This window comes from Ranitomeya variabilis, chromosome 5, assembly GCF_051348905.1.
Source record: "Ranitomeya variabilis isolate aRanVar5 chromosome 5, aRanVar5.hap1, whole genome shotgun sequence".
Lineage (NCBI taxonomy): Eukaryota > Metazoa > Chordata > Amphibia > Anura > Dendrobatidae > Ranitomeya > Ranitomeya variabilis.
Genome location: NC_135236.1, coordinates 500,943,247 through 500,965,476, shown reverse-complemented (window position 1 = coordinate 500,965,476; position 22,230 = coordinate 500,943,247). Strand labels below are relative to the sequence as shown.

General features: G+C 41.7%; 1 protein-coding gene across 1 annotated transcript in view; it reads left to right on the top strand.

The window, feature by feature from the left end:
* GPRIN1 (G protein regulated inducer of neurite outgrowth 1) overlaps positions 1-15,814 on the top strand; it is a 124,164-nt gene extending 108,350 nt beyond the window's left edge. The window contains exon 2 of the mRNA XM_077265705.1: positions 12,624-15,814. Within this exon, the coding sequence (XP_077121820.1) occupies positions 12,675-15,215 (2,541 nt within the window). The 5' untranslated portion in view covers positions 12,624-12,674 and the 3' untranslated portion in view covers positions 15,216-15,814. The remainder of the gene's footprint in view (positions 1-12,623) is intronic.
* The last annotated feature ends 6,416 nt before the right edge of the window (positions 15,815-22,230 follow it).

Below are 22,230 nucleotides of genomic sequence, written 5' to 3'. Positions count from 1 at the left end.
GGGCGCGCAGCAGCGGTAACGGAAGCCGCAGCCGGAGAGGCAGAGCGGAGACACCCGGAGTCCGAGGCAGGAGCGCGGCGGGCAGCGGGAGCGGTGAGAGCGCGGCGGGCAGAGGCAGTGGCAGCGGTAACAGTACCCTTTTCCTTACAATTCCCCCTGCGTAAACTGGCAAAAAATCTGTTAAGAATACGAGGAGCATCAATGTTTTCCTTAGGCTCCCAAGATCTCTCCTCGGGACCAAAACCTTTCCAGTCAACCAAGAAGAAGTCTTTTCCACGAATCTTTTTAACCGCTAAAATGTCCTTCACCTCAAAAACATTGTCAGCACTAACTGGTTGTGAAGAAAACCCAGAGGAAGGATGGAAGCGGTTAAAGACCACTGGTTTAAGTAGAGACACATGGAAGGTATTGGGAATACGGAGCGAGGCAGGCAATCTCAGCTTGTAAGCAACGTCGTTGACCCGACGCAGAATCTCAAAAGGACCGACGTAGCGTGGACCAAGCTTGTAGGACGGAACCTTGAACCTTATGTATCTTGAAGAAAGCCAAACTTTATCACCAGGCATGAAAGGAGGGGAATCCAAACGCCTTTTGTCGGCTAGTCTTTTCATCCTTAGGGAAGCTTTACCAAGCGAGTTCTTAACTTCACCCCAGATCGTGGAAAAGTTGCGAGCTAAAGAGTCCGCGGCTGGGACCCCAGAGACAGAAGAGACTGGTAGAGGCAGACTAGGATGCTGTCCGAAAACCACAAAGAAAGGAGTCTTCGCTGACGCTTCACTGGAGTGGTTATTGAAAGCGAATTCGGCCCACGGAAGTAGATCGACCCAGTCATTATGATGAGCATTAGTGAAGTGTCGCAGATAGGCAGCTAAAGTCTGGTTGGTTCGCTCAGCTTGACCATTAGTCTGTGGGTGATAAGCGGAAGAAAAGTCGAGAGATACCCCAAGAAGTTTGCACAAAGCTCTCCAGAAGCGGGAAGTAAACTGAGTCCCCCTGTCAGACACGATGTGAAGAGGGAAACCGTGGAGTCTGAAAATGTTCTGGATGAATATCTTCGCTAACTGAGGAGCAGAAGGTAGCCCAGATAACGGAACAAAGTGAGCCATTTTGGAGAACCGATCTACTACGACTAGGATAACCGTACATCCAGAGGAACTTGGTAAATCAGTAACGAAATCCATGGCAATATGCTGCCAAGGTGCCGATGGAACTGGGAGAGGAAGGAGACTGCCAAACGGTAAGTGTCGAGGTACCTTATTCCTTGCACAGGAAGGGCAAGACGCGACAAACTCATTGACGTCCTGACGCAACGTAGGCCACCAATAATAGCGAGAGATGAGGAGGAAGGTTTTCTTAGATCCTGCATGTCCAGCCAGTTTTGAAGAATGACCCCAGGACAATACTCTCACTTTGTCATTATCAGAGACGAGGGTTTTACCAGGCGGAGGAAGACACACTTGCAGTGGCGCCACCGTTAGGATCTTGGAGGGATCAATGATGTATGCCGGTTGTTCCACAGTATCGGAAGGCTGAAAAGACCTAGACAATGCATCTGCCTTGACATTCTTGTTGCCGGGTCGAAAACGTAACTCAAACTCGAAGCGGGCAAAGAAGAGAGACCATCGGGCTTGTCGAGGATTAAGTCTTTGTGCAGTTTGAAGATACGCAAGATTCTTATGATCAGAGTAGATTACGAATGGGTGCACAGAACCCTCCAACAAATATCTCCATTCTTCCAAAGCCATCTTGATGGCCAACAACTCTCGATCTCCAATAGTATAATTTCGTTCGGAGTTTGAAAAGGCTTTAGAATAGAAGCCACAGGGAACCACTCGACCTTCAGAAGTTTTTTGCGAGAGTACAGCTCCGGCACCCGTAGAAGAAGCATCTACTTCCAGAATGAAGGGTTTATTAACTTCAGGGTGATGCAAGACTGGTGCGGAGGAGAAGGACTTCTTAAGGGACTCAAAGGAAATCTCAGCATCCGAGGTCCAGGCCATTGGGCAGGAATTCTTGCAAGTGAGAACAGAGAGAGGCTGGATCACAGATGAAAAATGCGGAATGAATTGTCTATAGTAGTTGGCAAACCCAATAAACCGTTGGATGGCTTTTACTCCACAAGGACGCGGCCAATTAAGAATGGCTGTTACTTTTTCAGGATCCATCTTCAGGCCGGAATCTGAGATGACGTACCCGAGAAACGGCAGGGAGGTCCGTTCAAATAGACATTTCTCATACTTGGCGTACAAATGGTTTTCTCTCAGACGTTGCAGGACTTGGCGAACACTTCTTCGATGAGATGGAAGATCGGGGGAAAAAACAAGAATGTCATCCAAATATACCACTACACATGAGTAGAGAAGATCTCGGAATACATCGTTGACGAATTCTTGAAAAACTGCGGGAGCATTGCAAAGACCGAAAGGCATGACCAAATACTCGTAGTGGCCGTCCCGGGTGTTAAATGCAGTCTTCCATTCGTTGCCGGAGCGGATACGAACCAAGTTATAAGCTCCCTGCAAGTCAAGTTTCGTAAAGATACGAGCTCCACGAAGACGGTCGAAGAGTTCAGGGATGAGAGGCAGAGGGTACCTGTTTTTAACAGTGATGTCGTTCAAGCCTCGATAATCGATACAAGGACGTAAAGAACCGTCTTTTTTCTTTACGAAGAAGAATCCCGCTCCTGCGGGGGAGGAAGATTTTCAGATGAAACCTCTAGCCAGATTCTCCTTAATGTATTCAGTCATAGACTGGGTCTCAGCTGCCGACAAAGGGTAAATTCTTCCTCTAGGCGAAGAACAACCGGGCATGAGATCAATTGGGCAATCATAGGGCCGGTGTGGAGGAAGACTCTCCGCCTCTTGCTTGTTGAAAACGTCCGCATAAGACCAGTAAGGAGGAGGTAATCCCTCAGGAACACAGATGGATTGTGGAGAGGTAACTGGACGAACAGACTGAAGACATTGAGCATGACAAGTGGCACCCCATCGTTGCACATCTCCGGTACGCCAATTAAGGATAGGCTCATGAACACGAAGCCAAGGGAGTCCGAGCAATATGGCATGAGAGAGGTTAGGCAGGACGTAGAAAGCGATCTTTTCATGGTGTAGAGCCCCGATTTGTAACTCCACCTCTTCTGTAACCGAAGAAATCGTTTCTTGTAAGGGTCTTCCATCCACAGAAGCAATTAATCGGGGAAAGTCCAATGAGAAGACTGGAATGCGAAGCCTCCGAGTTGCTTCAAGGCTGATAAAATTACCTGCCGCGCCCGAATCCACATACGCAACCTCGGAGGAACGACCCTGGTTAGAAATGAGTAAAACAGAAAGAGTTAAAGGTTGAGAGGAAGAGGGATCACCTAGGAAGGCCTCTCTTACCTGTCCTAGGCAGAGGAGTTTTCCGGTCTTTCAGGACAGCTACGAAGCAAATGGGCAGCACTACCACAATAGAAACAGAGGCCCTGAGTATGTCTCTCCTTTCGGCGTTGTTCTGCCATTTTTACCCGATCAATTTGCATAGGTTCGGAAGAAGCGAAGGTAGTTGTGGTTGGGACGGGAGCTCGAGGACTGCTGGACTGACGGGAGGACGGGGAAGGATAATTAGGTCTCCTCTCTCTGGCCGACTCACGGGAACGTTCTTGGAAGCGAAGATCTATACGAGTAGCGAGCGAGATAAGATCTTCTAGAGTGGTAGGTGTATCACGTCCGGCGAGCTCGTCCTTTATTCGGCTGGACAGACCCCGCCAGAAAGCGCCTACAAGAGCCTCGTTATTCCATGCCAGTTCCAAAGCCAGAGTACGAAAGCGGATAGCGTACTGTCCGACAGAGAGGGAACCTTGACGTAAACAAAATAGAGACTCAGTCGTGGAAGCTAAACGTCCAGGCTCGTCGAAGACCTTGCGAAAGGTCTCAAGGAATTCCTCCAAGCGAGACACTATGGGGTCATCACGCTCCCACAAGGGATTAACCCAAGCCAGAGCCTCCCCCTCCAAATGAGATACAATAAAAGCAACTCTAGCACGATCGGTAGGGTACTGCTGGGGCAAAAGCTCAAAATGGAGCCGACATTGATTTAGAAACCCCCTGCAGAGTTTAGGATCGCCACTATACCGGGGGGGTTTACCCAAACGAGGAGGAGGATGAGAGGAGGGCATAGGAGTGGAATCTAGAGAAGACACCGAGGCGGAGGTAGCAGGTACCGACTGAAGACTAAACAGGCGATCATCTATAGATGCCATGTAACTCAGCATGCGGGTCTGAGTATCACGCTGTTGGGACAACTCCTGCTGAAGAGTCGCCAACTGGGCGGCATTCACAGGATCCGCTGCTTGCAGGGACGCTAAGCGTGATTCCATGGTCTTCATGAACGCCATTATGTGCTGCTGATTTTCGCGCAAATGAGCCAACTCCTTCTGAGCCGAAAAAGGTGTACTAGCGGGGTCCATGGCCTGATTGTACTATAACGGTCAAGGTAGGGAAGAGAGTGGACCCTCTGGACCGTGGGAGACCTACCCCTGGGCGAGCGGACCTAGATGGAACCGACCCCTATACAGGGACCGTCAGGGACAGGCCCAGAGGTCACTTACCCACGGCGAAGTACCAAGAGGGACGGCTCGCAGGAGGAGAACACAGGGAATGGAGAAGGAAAACCGGGAAGCTGCAGACAAACTGGAGGCAGGAGACTGGAACGGAAAGGGACTGAGGAAAAATAACAAAAGGCAAAGTAAGGAACAAAACCAAGCACAAGGGAGATACCCAGAGAGACACGGATAACAAAGAGCAGGGCTGGGAAATGCTAAGCACGGAACGGGCGGTACAGAGTACAAGAGTACAGAGCACAGAAATGAAGGGCCAGACGCACAGACAATGCTATGACAATCAGGCACCCAAACGCAGGAGAGACTGCCTTATATAGCATGGGCAGAAACGGGATTGGAGGAGAGATTACTGACCTTTAGATCCCAGGAAGTGGATTAGTCACCACGCGCCTGCGCATGTTAGCAAAACTAGGGCGCCTGCACAACCCCTGCACTCCCCCAGAGACCGAAGGCACCGGAAGTGCTGGGGGACCGCCGGCAGGACTGGACCCGGAAGTGGAATGCCGGGCGCGTGCCGCTGCAGGAGGGAGGAGAGTGCCCGAGCGACGGGGGCGCGCAGCAGCGGTAACGGAAGCCGCAGCCGGAGAGGCAGAGCGGAGACACCCGGAGTCCGAGGCAGGAGCGCGGCGGGCAGCGGGAGCGGTGAGAGCGCGGCGGGCAGAGGCAGTGGCAGCGGTAACACCTATCAGCATGGCACATCTAGAATTGACAGTCTTTGCCCACTTTTCCTTGCAGTAGCACAGCTTATTTGTCAGATTGTGAGGGCATCTCCTGTGTACAGACCTCTTTAGGTCAACCAACAGATTTTTAATTGGATTCAGGTGTGGGCTATGGCCAGGCCATTCCAAAACTTTGATCCTCTTCTGGCGCAGCCATAGTTTTGTTGGTTTGGAGATGTACTCAGAGTTGTTGTCATGTTGAAAGGTGAAATTTCTTCATCTATTTAGCTGAGCCTTGATGGTTTTGATGAAAAATTGACATTTGGACCTATTCATAATTCCCTCCTCTTGGATTAAAGCCTGAGGTTCTGTTGCTGTAAAACAGTCCCAAAGGATAATGCTGTCTCCACTATGCTTCACTGTGGCTGTGGTGTTTTTTTAGCGATGCGCAATCTTGGCTTTGTGGCAAACATATCTTTTGGAATTAAGGCTAAAAAGTTCAATCTTGCTTCATGAGAACATGACATGTTTTCCCACAATTTGACAGACTTGTAAGTTTTGGCAAATCATAGGTGGGTTTTGATGGGGTTTTTTTAAGATAAGGCATCCTACCCCATACACTCCCTGACAGAAGTGATGTCGCTTATCCATGTTATGTAAATAAAACCTTATAACCTGACGTTAAAGGGAACCTGTCACCTGAATTTGGCGGGACCGGTTTTGAGTCATATGGGCGGGGTTTTCGGTGTTTGATTCACCCTTTCCTTACCCGCTGGCTGCATGCTGGCCGCAATATTGGATTGAAGTTCATTCTCTGTCCTCCGGAGTACACGCAGGCGTGTACTCCGGAGGACAGAGAATGAACTTCAATCCAATATTGCGGCCAGCATGCAGCCAGCGGGTAAGGAAAGGGTGAATCAAACACCCAAAAACCCCGCCCATATGACCCAAAACTGGTCCCGCCAAATTCAGGTGACAGGTTCCCTTTAACTTCATCCATTGGTTGTATAAATTATTCTTTTGAAAGCAGAAATCCTCTGAAATGTGGTTTAGGTTAAGAAAATAAATCTGCATCAATGCAGAAATATTGATCAGTTAATGGACACAGAATGGTCAGATTTTGGCAAGACAAAAGTTTTGCCGCCCACAGAAAGTAATGTGATATTCAAACAAATAATGAACTTAAAATACAAATATATGTTGCATAACATTGGTGAATGAAGTTGTGGTGCTATTAGAGTCATATTTAATATTTTGTGTGACTTCCATGAGCTTGAAGGACTGCATCCATGCAGTTCAACAATGATTCATACAATTTATTAATGAAGTCATCAGGAATAGCAAAGAATGCAGTCTTACATGCCTCCCAGAGTTCATCTAGATTCTTTGGTTTTGTCTTCCAAGCTTCCTCTTTCATCCTACCCCAAACATGCTCAATGATTTTCATGTCTGGTGACTGGGCTTGCCAGTCCTTAAGTACCTTGATCTTTTTTGCCTAGAGGAACATTGTTGTGGAGATGGATGTATGAGATGGAGCACCATCCTGCTGCAGAATTTGACCCTTTTTATGATTTGGAATATAAGAGGTAGCTAATACTTCTTGATATTTTAGGCTATTGATATTGCCTTCAACCTTGCAAATGTTTTGCACACCCCCATACTGAATGTAACCCCAGACCATGATCTTTCCACCGCCAAATGTAACTGTTTTCTGGGTGTATTTTGGATCCATATGGGCTCCAGTAGGTCTCCTGCAGTATTTGCAGCGGCTGTGGTGTAATTCTACTGAAGATTCATCAGAGAAATCCACCTTCTGCCACTTTTCCAGCGTCCATTTGTTTAGCAGGCTGTGGGACTTTGCAATTGCAACATGGTTTTTTATTTGCCTTTTGTTTAGTGCTGTCTTCTGGGCACTGATTCGACCATGGAGGCCATTTCGAGACAGAATCCTACAAACTGTTCTAGTTGACACAAGGACTTGAGATGACAAGGCCTGTTGGAGCTCTGCTGCAGTGGTAGAGGGCCTTGCTTCGGATTTTCTAACCAACAAACGTTCCTCCTGAGCAGTTGTCTTGCAGGGTCTGCTGGACCTGGGCTTGTCAAACACATCTCTAGTCTCTTCAAATCTTATTTTAATTCTTTGTACTTGATGCTGAGACACATTAAAGGTGCTAGCCACCTCTGCAGTGGATTTTGTCTTCAGCCACTTGATAATCCAGGCTTTGGTCGCAGGGTGGATTTTTGGCATGTTGTCAGAGCTCAAGTTGCAGTTCAAGTGAAGGTCTGGGGTGCTGGGTTTCTTTTTATACACACACACACTAATTAACCATTCATTTACTGAGCACAGGTGAGGATGTAAACTAGGATTGGGTGCATTATATGACCAGGCGACAAAACCTATGTCTTGCCAAAACCTGACCATTCTGTGTCCATTAACTGATCAGTATTTCTGCATTGATGCCAATTTATTTTCTTAACCTAAACCACATTTCAGAGGGTTTTAGCATTCAAAAGAATAATTTATACAACCAATGGATGAATTTAACGACAGGTTATAAGGTTTTTTTTACATAACATGGATAAGCAACATAACTTCTGTCAGGGAGTGTAGGATAGACATATTAAATACAGGGCACACGCTCCAGTTAGTCTACCTTAGGTAAACCTCTTCAATTGATCAGATTTATTATTGCTGTCCCAGTTTACACTGTCTAACTTTAGAGCCAACTTTTAGATAGAATTATTGTTGGCAGCGGATTAATCTCCGTACCATCCATCCATTCAACAGTGAATATATATTTATTCACAGCTGTCAACTTGTAAAGTCAAAGTAAAATGTGCTCCAGCTACACAGTGAACTGTAACTTACTGGTTTGTTTGTGTTTTGTGAGTTTTTTAACAGTGCTTTACTGATAATATAACATTATTGCTGGACACAGAAACTTGTGCACTATTAAACAGTAGTTGATAGTAGTTGTTGCAATATATGCAATAATAAGCATTATTCCAACGTCCCCACTCAACAACTACTTATTCTGTTGGTCCCATAGTTGCTCTGGAGTCTTCAAATTTGGCTCTTGGAATTGACTTTGTCACAACATCAGCTATCAACTCGTCTTTCTTGCAATAGGCAAACTCAATTACGTTCTATCAAATCAGACAGATGATGATTTTGGTTTTCGTATTGATCTTCGTTATTTATGACCACTTAAGTCACCAGGCCAGTCTTCAACAACATAGCCTGTGAGTTTTAGATCTCCTGTTGAAGTTATCCTTAAATGTACAGTACAGACTAAAAGTTTGGACACGCCTTCTCATTTAAAGATTTTTCTGTATTTTCATGACTATGAAAATTGTAAATTCACACTGAAGGCATTAAAACTATGAATTAACACATGTGGAATTATATGCTTAACAAAAAAGTGTGAAACAACTGAAATTGTGTCTTATATTCTAGGTTCTTCAAAGCATCCACCTTTTGGTCTGTATTGTATGTCTTGAGTCTCTTTCAAATATAAAAGAACTCTCTTAACAGCAATCTGATTCAGGTAGTATTTTGACAAAATAGGATAGACATTCAGCTGGTATACCCTTGTTTGAAGATACAAGCTGTCATGATTGCTCCCACCCCATTATGAGGTTGGCATATCTGCATCAAATAGCATACTTCATCAGCTTTTACAAAGTATCCAGTTCCTTCTTTCTGGTGCACCATTTTGTTCAGGGTTGTATGGTAAAGACGTCGGAAAGACAATTCCATTTTTCCCTAAATCGCTTTGTGTCTCGTTACTTGTACAACCCCTGGTAAAAATTAAGGAATCACCGGCCTTGGAGGATGTTCATTCAGTTGTTTAATTTTGCAGAAAAAAAGCAGATCACAGACATGGCACAAAACTAAAGTAATTTCAAATGGCAACTTTCTGGCTTTAAGAAACACTAAAAGAAATCAAGAACAAAAAATGTGGTAGTCAGTAATTGTTACTTTTTTTAACCAAGCATGGGGAAAAATTATGGAGTCACTCAATTCTGAGGAACAAATTATGGAATCACCCTGTACATTTTCATAACCAAAACTAACACCTGCATCAAATTAGATCTGCCTGTTAATCTGCATCTAAAAAGGAGTGATCACACCTTGGAGAGCTGTTGCACCAAGTGGACTGACATGAATCATGGCTCCAACATGAGGGATGTCAATTGAAACAAAGGAGAGGATTATCAAACTCTTAAAAGAGGGTAAATCATCATGCAATGTTGCAAAAGATGTTGGTTGTTCACAGTCATCTGTGTTTAAAATCTGGACCAAATACAAACAACATGGGAAAGTTGTTAAAGGCAAACATACCGGTAGACCAAGGAAGACATCAAAGCGTCAAGACGGAAACTTAAAGCAATATGTCTCCAAAACAGGAAATGCACAACAAAACAAATGAGGAATGAATGTGTGGAAACTGGAGTCAACGTCTGTGACTGAACTGTAAGGGTACTGTCACACAGTGCAATTTTGATCGCTATGACGGTACGATTCGTGACGTTCTAGCGATATCGTTACGATATCGCAGTGTCTGACACGCAGCAGCGATCAGGGACCCTGCTGAGAATCGTACGTCGTAGCAGATCGTTTGGAACTTTCTTTCGTCGCTTGATCACCCGCTGACATCGCTGGATCGTTGTGTGTGACAGCGATCCAGCGATGTGTTCGCTTGTAACCAGGGTAAACATCGGGTAACTAAGCGCAGGGCCGCGCTTAGTAACCCGATGTTTACCCTGGTTACCAGCGTAAACGTAAAAAAAACAAACAGTACATACTCACATTCCGGTGTCTGTCTTCCGGCGTCTCAGCTTCTCTGCACTGTGAGCGCCGGCCAGCCAGAAAGCGAGCACAGCGGTGACGTCTGACGTCACCGCTCTGCTTTCCGGCCGCTGTGCTTACACAGTGCAGAGAAGCTGAGACGCCGGGGGACAGACACCGGAATGTGAGTATGTACTGTTTGTTTTTTTTACGTTTACGCTGGTAACCAGGGTAAACATCGGGTTACTAAGCGCGGCCCTGCGCTTAGTAACCCGATGTTTACCCTGGTTACCCGGGGACTTCGGCATCGCTCCAGCGCCATGATTGCAACGTGTGACCGCAGTCTACGACGCTGGAGCGATAATCATACGACGCTGCGACGTCACGGATCGTGCCGTCGTAGCGATCAAAATGGCACTGTGTGACAGTACCCTAAGAAACCGCCTAAAGGTAATGGGATTTACATACAGAAAAGCTAAACGAAAGCCATCATTAACACCTAAACAGAAAATAACAAGGTTACAATGGGCTAAGGAAAAGCAATCGTGGACTGTGGATGACTGGATGAAAGTCATATTCAATGATGAATTGCGAATCTGCATTGGGCAAGGTGATGATGCTAGAACTTTTGTTTAGTGCCGTTCCAATGAGATTTATAAAGATGACTGCCTGAAGAGAACATGCAAATTTCCACATTCATTGATGATATGGGGCTGCATGTCAGGTAAAGGCACTGGGGAGATGGCTGTCACTACATCTTCAATAAATGCACAACTCTATGTTGATATTTTGGACACTTTTCTTATCCCATTAATTGAAAGGATGTTTGGGGACGATGAAATCATTTTTCAAGATGATAATGCATCCTGCCATAGAGCAAAAACTGTGAAAACATTCCTTTAAAAAAGACACATAAGGTCAATGTCATGGCCTGCAAATAGTCCGGATCTCAATCCAATTGAAAATCTTTTATTATTATTATTATTATTTATTTATATAGCACCATTAGTTCCATGGTGCTGTACATGAGAAAGGGGTTACATACAGAGTTACAGATATAGTTTACAGTAAACACGTTTACAGTGACAGACTGGTACAAAGGGGAGAGGACCCTGTCCTTGCGGACTTACATTCTATGGGAATCTTTGGTGGAAGTTGAAGAAAATGGTCCGGGACAAGGCTCCAACCTGCAAAGCTGATCTGGCAACAGTAATCAGAGAAAGTTGGAGCCAGATTGATGAAGAGTACGGTTTGACACTCATTAAGTCCATACCTCAGAGACTGCAAGCTGTTATAAAGGCCAGAGGTGGTGCAACAAAATACTAGTGATGTTTTGGAGTGGTTTTTTTTTGTTTATTTTTCATGATTCCATAATTTTTTCCATAGATTTAGATTTAGCACCATAGATTATAATAAGTACATGTTGTATCCGTGAAAAAAACAGATACAACACGTACGTGCAACACAGAAGTCTGAATGAGGCCTTAGCTAAAGCATAAGTTTCATTAATTTCTCTGTCATGTGAAGTACATGTAATAAACAAGAAAAAGAGAGCCATTATACTGTATGCACACCACCAGAAGTTATAATGAATCAAACAAGCTTTATTTGTAACATATAAAAACAATTAAAACCATACATACAAAACTCCCTCCATATACGTGTGCCCAACACTGTTCAAGTATTTTTTCTATGATGTGAAGTACATGTACATCAAATTTCAAGGCCTGACCCCTTCCATTCACAGCAGGTGTCAGCTAGGTATAATGCTGCTATTTTAAACACTGACATTTAAATGGCTCATTTCTGGGGGTGATTTGTTTATTACAATTGCAGGGCACCAATGGATTATCATGGCAACTAGGGGTCTATTAAAGGGCCCCACCACTGCCATCTTAGTACTCCTATGAAGCTAAGCCATAAGCTGGGCTTCCTAGATTGTAATTTTCAGCCATTTTTTAATTACAAAGTTCTGAATTTTAGAAACCCAGAAAAATATATATTTTTTAAAAGTATTAGTTTGGTATCAAAATAATTTTTTATTATTATTATACATTTTTATAGCGCCATTTATTCCATGGCGCTTTTACATGTGAACGGGGCAAATATAGACAAGTACAATAAACATGAGTAGAACAAGGCAAACACAAGTACAGGAGGAGGGAGGGCCCTGCCCACGAGGGCTCACAGTCTACAGGGGATGGGTGAGGATACACTAGGAGAGGGTAGAATTGGTCATGTGGCAGTTCAGTGGACTGGGGATCACAGATCAGACTAACCTACAGAATCATGCTTACAGGTTATTATTACTGCACAGCACATTGAATGCCATAAAAATAAAAACAATAGCACAATTTATTTTTTTACCATTTTGTCACAATTTGTTCCGGCATTTAGCACTGATATGTCTATGAATGATAAGGATCCTGAACAGAATGTGCTAAAAGCATATAAGCATAAGGCTGTTGATGAAATGTTGGTATTATAATACATGTTTTCTTTTTTTGTCATGCATTTGTTGATAAATTTCTATATTGTGAACCACACTAATGTTATTTTTTGTACTTTATTTTAGAATATACGCAGAAGGGAGTTTGAAATATTATGGAAGAAAACTGGTCCAAACATGGGCAGCCCTAAAGAGCCTCAGCGATTGAAACTGTCCACACCAGATGGTGCCAGTGATAACCTTTCCCTTCGCTCTCCTATTTCCTCAAGAATATGGCAGGCTGAAGACCCTACATGCAATTCGGGGTTTGATGGAGAGGATCTATGTATGAGAAACTTCTGTGTCAGTGTACACGGAGACCATGAACTTGTGGAAGGAAGTTTCAGCTTTGACACAGATGCAGATGATATCTTAGAAGTACGTAGGGACTTTTCTGTGGATGCTGATGGTGCATATTCTTTTCATGAAGTCAGGGAAGATCAATATTCATCAAAGCAAGGAGATTGGAACTGTAAATATGACGACCCTCAAACTGAGACACTTGCTAAGAAATCACTTGAAGAGAGCACAAACATTGTCTCAGTGTCAGATGGAACAGACTTAAGTAATTCAGAGAACAAGATCGATAGTAAGGAACAAGTATTAGGTGCCCCAAGAATACCTGAAGTGAGTGTGTCTTTCGGAATGAAGACTGACACAGTTTCTATAGTTCATAACGTACAAGAAACATCAGACAGAGAGAAAGAAAATGTTAATGCAAAAGCAGAATCAATGCAACTTGCTAGTAGTCTTGGTGATCGAGCAAGTAAAGAAATTCTGACAGAGGCAATGGCAGAATGTAAGAAGGTTACCAACGGAGAAATGGGTACAACGTCATATGCGGCTAACTTATTGCCTTCAAGTTCAGGCAGTGATGTGGAAGAAAAACAGTTTAGATCTATTGCAATAAGCCCTATTGTTCCACCAGATGGAAGTTCATCTTTTACTTTTCAGACAGGTATAACACCATTCACTAAAACTCATTGTGAAAAAGTCAATATTGGCAAGAATGATGATCTACCAAAAAATTATTTATGTGAACTCACACGTGCTGGAGGTGATCCTGAAGGAAAAGTACAGTATAGGTCTGTGGCTGTGAGTCCCATTATACCTCCAGGAGAAACATCATTATTCTCATTTCAAAAGGATCAGGCTCAGGAAGATAGAAAAAGCTGTTGTTCAAATCGAATTACAGACACTAGAAGACAAGAGAAACTCAATGATGGGACTGAAAGCAAAGTAGAGTATAAATCTGTAGCAGTGAGTCCAATTATTCCACCAGATGGAACTTCTTCATTTACATTTCATGCATTAAGAACTGTTTCTGGCAACACAGCAGGTGTACAAGAAGCAAAGAATAATGAATTACTTCCCAAAACATATTCCTTTGAATTGACACCACCCAATCATGATGTAGGCACTCAAGCAGACACCAGACCAGAGTGTGTTTCAGTTGCAGTAAGTCCAATTGTACCCCCAGATGGATCATCTTCATTTAATTTCCAGCCAGATGTACTGAATAGAATTGGTGGAGAGAAAGTGTCAGATAATGACAGCACACAGAGTGGCACAAAAGTGCAGTATGTATCTGTGGCAATCAGTCCGATTGTGCTTCCGGGTGGGTCATCTTTTACATTCATGGCAGAAAATAATGCTACAGATCCAAGCAAAGATATCAATATTAAAGCTACAGATAACCTTCCAAAAACATACTCCTTTGAGCTAACTCCTCCTGATGATGAGCCTGGTCCTAGTACCAGAGTAGAATATAGGTCAGTGGCAGTTAGTCCTATAATACCCCCTGATGAAGTTTCTTTTTCTTTTCAATCTGATAAAAAGGACTCAAACTTTGTTGATACATTGTCTAAGACATGTTCAATTGAACTCACACCTCCTAATGAGGATCTTGGGACAAAAGCTGATAAGAAAGTAGAATATGTGTCAGTGGCTGTGAGCCCCATTGTTATTTCACAGGGATCTTCATCTTTTCCTTTCCAAGGGGAGAAAACTGCCTTGCACCATGATCAGACACAAAAGCTGGATTCTTACAGCATAAGTGCCCTTCCAAACACATTACAAGGACCAACACCCCTTTATCATGATATAGGAATCCAAGTTGATTCTACAGTACAGTGCACTTCAATAGCTGTTAGTCCAATGGTACCACTGCAAGGATCATGTTCTTTTATGTTCAACACAGAAGACGCCAATCAAGCCTGCACAACCTGTTCACACTTGCGTGAAATGCCTGAGATGAAGGATGCAGAGATGCAAGTTTCTTTTCCAGTAGAAACAAGATCTATTGCAACTGACCCAATGACTCCAAAAGGAAAGTCACCACAGGCTTCCTATCCTGAGGTCAAAGTAAAAGAAGCCAAAGCAGATCACCCAGAACCTGTAAGAGAGGTCAGCTGGGATGAGAAAGGTATGACGTGGGAAGTGTATGGAGCATCAATGGAAGTTGAAGTTTTGGGGATGGCTATACAGAAGCACCTGGAAAAGCAGATTGAGGAGCATGGGAGACAGAAGGTGATGACTCCTCAAAATACAGCTAGAGGTAGTTCTATTCGAGGTCCTGTTGAAAAGAAGGAAAGCAAAAAAAGACAGCCTAGTGCTTTCCGCACCTTTTTTCAAAGAAGATCCCGTTGCTGCTCTCGTGCTGGACAAACTGCAGAATGAAGCTAGAAGAAATAAGCCATTTAAATCAACCCTTGAAAGAAACATACAAGTAATGATTTATTCTGAAAGTGAAACAAAATTACTGGTTGAAAATGAATATAGACAGAACTAAATATGGATTCTTCACGTGAAAGTTCTTGTCTTAAGAGCTCAGTGGTTGGATTTAAGTACATTTTTATTTTATTGAAAAGGTAAATGTGCTGTTCTAATGTCAAAATCTCTTTTTCATGATAAGACATGACAAGGGCAATGTAAAGTATTATGCTTTGTAACATTGCATTTTTCTGCTCTAATACCTTCAGCACAGTCCTATGCCTACCGGCAGAACATTTGGCAATGTGCTTGAGCAGGAAGTTTGTAGACGCGACAGTGCGCTCTACCTGGTTGTATGGGCTGACTCTGGATGATTGGATGATTCTTGGTTTCTTTTAGAAAAGGCTTCAGTGATAGGACTGAGTCAAAAATATTGTTCTAAAATGTAAAAGGCAGATCTAGCATATTATGCAGGGGGTTTATATATTAAGGGATACTTTGTTATTGTGAGCAGAAAAAGTCTCAAGCATTGATAAACCTTCTAATTAATTAATTAAAATTATAGGAAAGAAAAAATACCATTGATGCCCAAAGCAACCAACAGTTATTCTTCTACAGTAATTTATAATGGTCCTGTAAACTATCCTGACATGACTGTTTAAGTAAATACTGTTAGTATTCGCCATAAAATAAATTCTGGATTTTCTTTACTTAGAATTAATCTGTTATTCTAACAAGAAGTTCATGAATAAATTGACAACTGGCTGTTACCATTCTCATTGGTTGTGTCCTGATAAAATATGATACTTGTAAAGCGCCATGGAATAAATGGCGCTATAACAATAAATAATAATAATAATAATACATCCAGCACTGATTGGACAGTTTCAGAAATTGAAGGGACACACCCCCAACTGGTCATTTCCAAATTGAAATGTATTCATTAATTTCCAGGAGGAATAGCCAAGGAAAGTCACAATGTACAATTCTAAGAAATGATTCTCCAAAATTGATGCATCATGCAGAATGCAATTATTTACTAAAACAGACATAACAGAATTAATAACAGCTGTTCTTTAAAAGAATTGCATTGCCCAAGCATTTATATGCGTATGTTGCTCTTTGGGAAACAAGTTCAACAATACATTTACATGGCCTATCCATTACTTCATTACTGAGAAATCAGCAGTTGAACTGATATGCAGATGAGGCTGTAGATCTGAAGACTCTGTCACTCCAGCTCTATTCCCAAACCAGTTCCGTCTCCTCCGGCTTGACTGGCAGCCTCAATGCTGTGTGACTTCAGGCAAAGGAGCCATTAACCAAAGAGGAGGCAGCACTTGGCAGCGAATAGAGCTGGAGTGACAAAGGCTATAGATCTACAGTGCATATCAGTTCAAACTGATTTTGTCAGCAACGGAGGAACGGACTGGTCATGTAAATGTAATGCTGCACTTGTTTTTGAAAAAGCTACATGCACATATAAATAGTTTGGGGTTGGAAATCCTGATGACAGATTCCCCTTAAGCAATGAAAGAGGAGCTCTGATTAGTTGCTAAGCACAAGGCCAGTTTTATTTTTTGAAAAGAATTAATGATTACACTTCTTACGGTACACATACATCAGGCACAATCGAATCGAAATACTATGCAGTATTCTAAAATCTATTGACTTATTAAACCATAAAAAGGCTCATCTAGTGAAAACAAGTTATCTCCTAACCACAGGATAGGTAATAACATATTAATCGGTGGACATCCTACCATAAGAAATGCACCAATTGGCAGAACGGGCAACTTTATCCTCGTTAGAATGGAGTAACAGTGTACAGTGGCATGTAAAGGTTTGGGCACCCCTGGCCAAAATTACTGTTATTGTGAAAAGTTAAACAAGTTGAAGATGAAATGATCTCTAAAAGGCCTCAAGTTATAGATGACACATTTCCTAAGAAAATATATAGTTGTGTGAAAAAGTGTTTGCCCCTTCCTGATATCCTATGCTTTTGCATGTTTGTCACACTTAAATGTTTCAGATTTTCTAATTATTAAAATGCTATATAGATATATATATATATATATATATATATATACTAGATTGTGGCCCGATTCTAATGCATCGGGTATTCTAGAATATGCATGTCCCCGTAGTATATGGACAATGATGATTCCAGAATTCGCGGCAGACTGTGCCCGTCGCTGATTGGTCGAGGCAACCTTTATGACATCATCGTCGCCATGGCAACCATTATGACATCTACGTCGATACTGTGCCCGTCGCTGATTGGTCGAGGCCTGGCGGCCTCGACCAATCAGAGACGCGGGATTTCCAGGACAGACAGACAGACAGACAGACAGAAAAACCCTTAGACAATTATATATAGATATATATATACAGCTGTGTGAAAAAGTTTTTGCTTATCACACTTAAATATTTCACATTACCAAACAAATTTAAATATTAGGCAAAGATAACATAAGTAAACACAAAATGCAGTTTATAAAAGAAGGCTTTTATTAATGAGGGAAAAAGGCCCTGTGTGAAAAAGTGATTACCCCCTAAACCTAATAACTGGTTGGGCCACCTTTAGCAGCATCAACTGCAATCAAGCATTTGCGATAACTGACAATGAGTCTTTTACAATGCTCTGAAGAAATTTTGGCCCATTCATCTTTGCAGAAATGTTGCAATTCATTCACAGAGTGTTTCCAAGCATGAACCACTTTTTTAAGGTCAGCCACAGCATATCAATTGGATTAAGTTCAGGACTTTGACTAGGCCACTCCAAAGTCTTAATTTCGTTTTTCTTAAGTCATTCAGAGGTGGATTTGCTGGTGTGTTTTGGATCATTGTCCTGCTGCATAACTCAAGTGCACTTCAGCTTGACGTCAAGAACAGATGGCTGGACATTCCCCTTTCAAGATTTTTTGGTAGATAGGAGAATTCATGGTTTGATTTACCACATCAGGCCTTCCAGGTCCTGAAGCAGCAAAACAGCCCAAGACCTTCTTTCTTATGGTGGACTCATGAAAACTTACCTTAACTGAGGCAAGTGAGGCCTGCAGTTCTTCAGAAGTTGTTGTGTGGTCATTTATGAATTCTTGAATGAGTCATCGCTGCGCTTTGGGGTAATTTTGGTCTGTCGCACGCTCCTGGGAAGGTTCAACACTGTTCTATGTTTTGGCATTTGTGGATAATGGTTTTCACTGTGGTTTGCTGGAGTTCCAAAGCTTAAGAAATGGCTTTATAAGCTTTTCCAGACTGATAGATCTTAATTAGTTTGTTTCTCATTTCTTTCAGAATTTATTTGGATCTCGGCATAATGTCTAGCTTTTGAGGCGCTTTTGTCAAGCAGGTCCTATTTAAGTGATTTCTTGATTGAGAACAGGTGTGGCTATAATCAGGCCTGTGTATGGCTAGGGAAATTTGAGCTCAGCTTTCCAAAGATGTGATAAACCACAGTTATTTTTTGTTTTTAGCGTGGGCAATCACCTTTTCACACAGGGCCCTGTAGGTTTGAATTTCTTTTTCCCTTAATAATAAAAACCTTCATTTAAAAACTGCATTTTGTGCTTACTTGCATTATATTTGTCTAATATTTCAATTTGTTTGGTAATCTGAAACATTTAAGTGTGACAAACATGCAAAAGAATAGGAAATCAGAAAGGGGGCAAAAACGTTTCACACAACTGTATATACAGCTCTGGCAAAAATTAAGAGACCACTGCAAAATGTTCAGTTTGTCTGATTTTTCTCTTTATATGTATAACTTTGATTAAAATGTAAGTTGTTAATTTAGTCTATAAACTTCTGACAACATGTCTCCGAATTTCCAAGCAATGAATTTTGTATTTTTTTCTGACAAAGAAAAATAGTCAAAATTAAAAAAACATTGCTTTCAGACCTCAAATAATGCAAAGAAAACAAGTTCATAATCATTTAGAAGCAACAATACTAATGTTTTAACTCAGGAAGAGTTCAGATGTGAATATTTTGTTGAATAACCATGATTTTTAATCACAGCTTTCATGTGTCTTGGCATGCTTTCCACCAGTCTTTCAGACTGCTACTGGCGCAAAAATTTAAGCAGTTCTTCTTTGTTTGATGGCTTTTGACTATCCATCATCCTCTTGATTACATTCCAGAGGTTTTCAATGGGGTATGGCTTATTAACTATCATGGTTAGGAAATGCCAAGTGATGCAAATTTCCCAGCTTTATAAAAACCCAGTCTCCTCTAACCAAGTGCCAAAAAACAGCTGCCATGGATTCCTCTAAGCAGTTGGTTAGCACTCTGAAAATGAAAATGGTGGAAGCCCACAAAGAAAGAGAAGGTTGTAAGAAGATAGCAAAGTGTTTTCAAGTTGCCTTTTCCTCAGTACAAAATGTAATAATGAAACTTCAGTTAACAGGAAGAATGGAGATCAAGATAAGGTCTGGAAGACCAAGAACAATTTCAGTGAGAGCTGCTCATAGGATTGCTAGGGTGGCAAATCAGAACCCCCACTTGACTGCAAAAGACCTTCAGAAAGATTTAGCAGACTTTGGAGTTGTGGTACATTGTTCTACTGTTCAGAGACACCAGCACAAATATGGCCTTCATGCAAAAGTCATCAGACGAAAACCTCCTGTGCCTCACCATAAAATTCAGGGTCAGAAGTATGCAAAAGAACATCTAAACAAGCCTGATGCATTTTAGAAACAAGTCCTATGAATCAATGAGGTTAAAATAGAACTCTTTGGCCACAATGATCAAAGGTATGTGTAGAGAGAAAATGGCACCGAATTTCAGGAAAAAAACATCTCCCCAACCATTAAGCATTGGGGTGGATCAATTATGCTTTGGGGTTGAGTTGCAGCCAATGGCATGGGGAACATTTCACCGCTGGAGAGAAGAAATTTCAGCAAATTATTGATGAAAACATAACACCATCTGTAAAAAAAATCTGAAGTTGAAAAGTGGATGGCTTCTACAGATGGATAATGATCATAAACACATGTCAAACGCCACAATAGACTACCTTAAAAGGCACAAGCTGAAGTTTTTACAATGGCCTTCACTGTCCCCTTATCTGAACATCATTGAAAATCTGTGTCTTGACCTAAAAATAGCAATGCATTCAAGATGACTCATGAATCTCACAGAACTGGAAGAAGTTTCCAAGGAAGAACGGATGAAAATCTCTCAAACAAAAATTGAAAAACTCTTGTCTGGCTATGAAAAGCATTTACCATCTGTGATACTTTCAAAACCATGCAGATTGTCCAAACTTTTGCATCGACCCATTTTCCTTTTGGTAATTTTTAAAATGTAAAAGATGACAATATATTTATTTTTTGCCTAAAATACAAAGGAAATGTGTCATCTTTAACTTTAGGCCTTTTAGAGATAATTTGATCCTCAACTTGCTTAACACATCACAATAATAGTAATTTTGTCCAGGGGTGCACAAACTTTTACATGCCACTGTAAATGCTCTACAGCTGTTCCATTCATCATCTATTGGGGCTGCCAAGCATTGTGCTCGGCTATTTTCAGCAGCCTCATAGAGAATGAATGGATCGGTGGTAGGACATATGGCTTTCCACTCTATTTTAGCGACGATAATGTGTGCAACCTGTAAAGCGCTGCGGAATATGTTAGCGCTATATAAAAATAAAGATTATTATTATTATTATTATTATTTATTTTGTAATGAGGATAAAAGTCCCCTGTCAAAGATTAAAACAAAATTCTCCATTCTGCTGATCGTTGTGGGCTCCAGCAGTTGTACCTCAACTGATCAATAACTTCTCACCTATCCTTTGTTTTTGCTGGACAACCCCCGGATGCCCTCCCCACAATGATAGTAAGTGATCTTCTGACTGTGTGTCGTAGTCACTTTTTTTTAATGCATGTTGCATATATACGCCAGATATAATGTAATTATTGTTATCTGGGCACTTGATTCAGGCATGCTCCCTGGTCTTAAAATACCCCATTTAAAACATTCACTCATAATTTCTACTGTTTTTTTTCTTGTTGCCATGGCAATCAGCTTTTGCAAGTAACCATAGCTGTGTATATTGCGAAGAACAAATATGTCTGCTTTCATGCAGATGCTTTAAAAATAGTTTGCATACAGATATATTTATAAGGGATACATTTGAAACACCATCATGAAAGCACAGTTTGCTTTTCTACAATTGTAATGTAAAATTGCTACTATTTACATGCACATACACATATTTGTATGCTTGTTTGTTAACTTTGAAACTCCCTGCTGTTGTCTCCTCACTCCTAAGTCTAGATGATTCATTACAATTAATAGTCTACAATACATAAAGACTGCACATGACTATGGCTGCACGTGATGCATGCCATGTAACATGATGGCAGTGGTTCTCCTATTCCATTGCTCCTCCTAGCTGCATCACTTCAGATCATACACTAGACCCCAATTAATGTAGGCTTCTGGGACATGGTGGCTTTAGTCATGAACTCAGAGGCTATCGTTTTTTATAATATTTATAGATACTGTATGATCTCCCAGTCCTTTGCTAATTTAGTTTAACCTATTTGATGCTATTTGAAAAGGACCTTTACAGTGGAAACATTTTGTTGTACTTCCAATGTTGTGAATACTTCGTTTGACTGATTAGTGAGACTCTACATAGGGCTATGTTCACACAGTGCAGTTTTGATGTAGTCATTTACATGCATTTTAGAAGTTTAATATGTATTCGTTGCTTTAAAGGGAGTCTGTAAGTAGGAGCAACCCACCTAAGCCAGCTTTATGGGCATGCAGGTCACCAGTGTGAGACAAGTAATGACTCTTTGCCTGCTCTCCAAATCTACATGTCTCAGAATGGTAACACTTCTTTTCAATTAAAATAAATAGATAGATCTTAACAGCTCATTTACATGTTAAGAAGAGCATGGATTTCTTGGAACTAAGACATTTTGATTGCAGATATCAAAGAATGATTTTATTCAGCTTCCTATG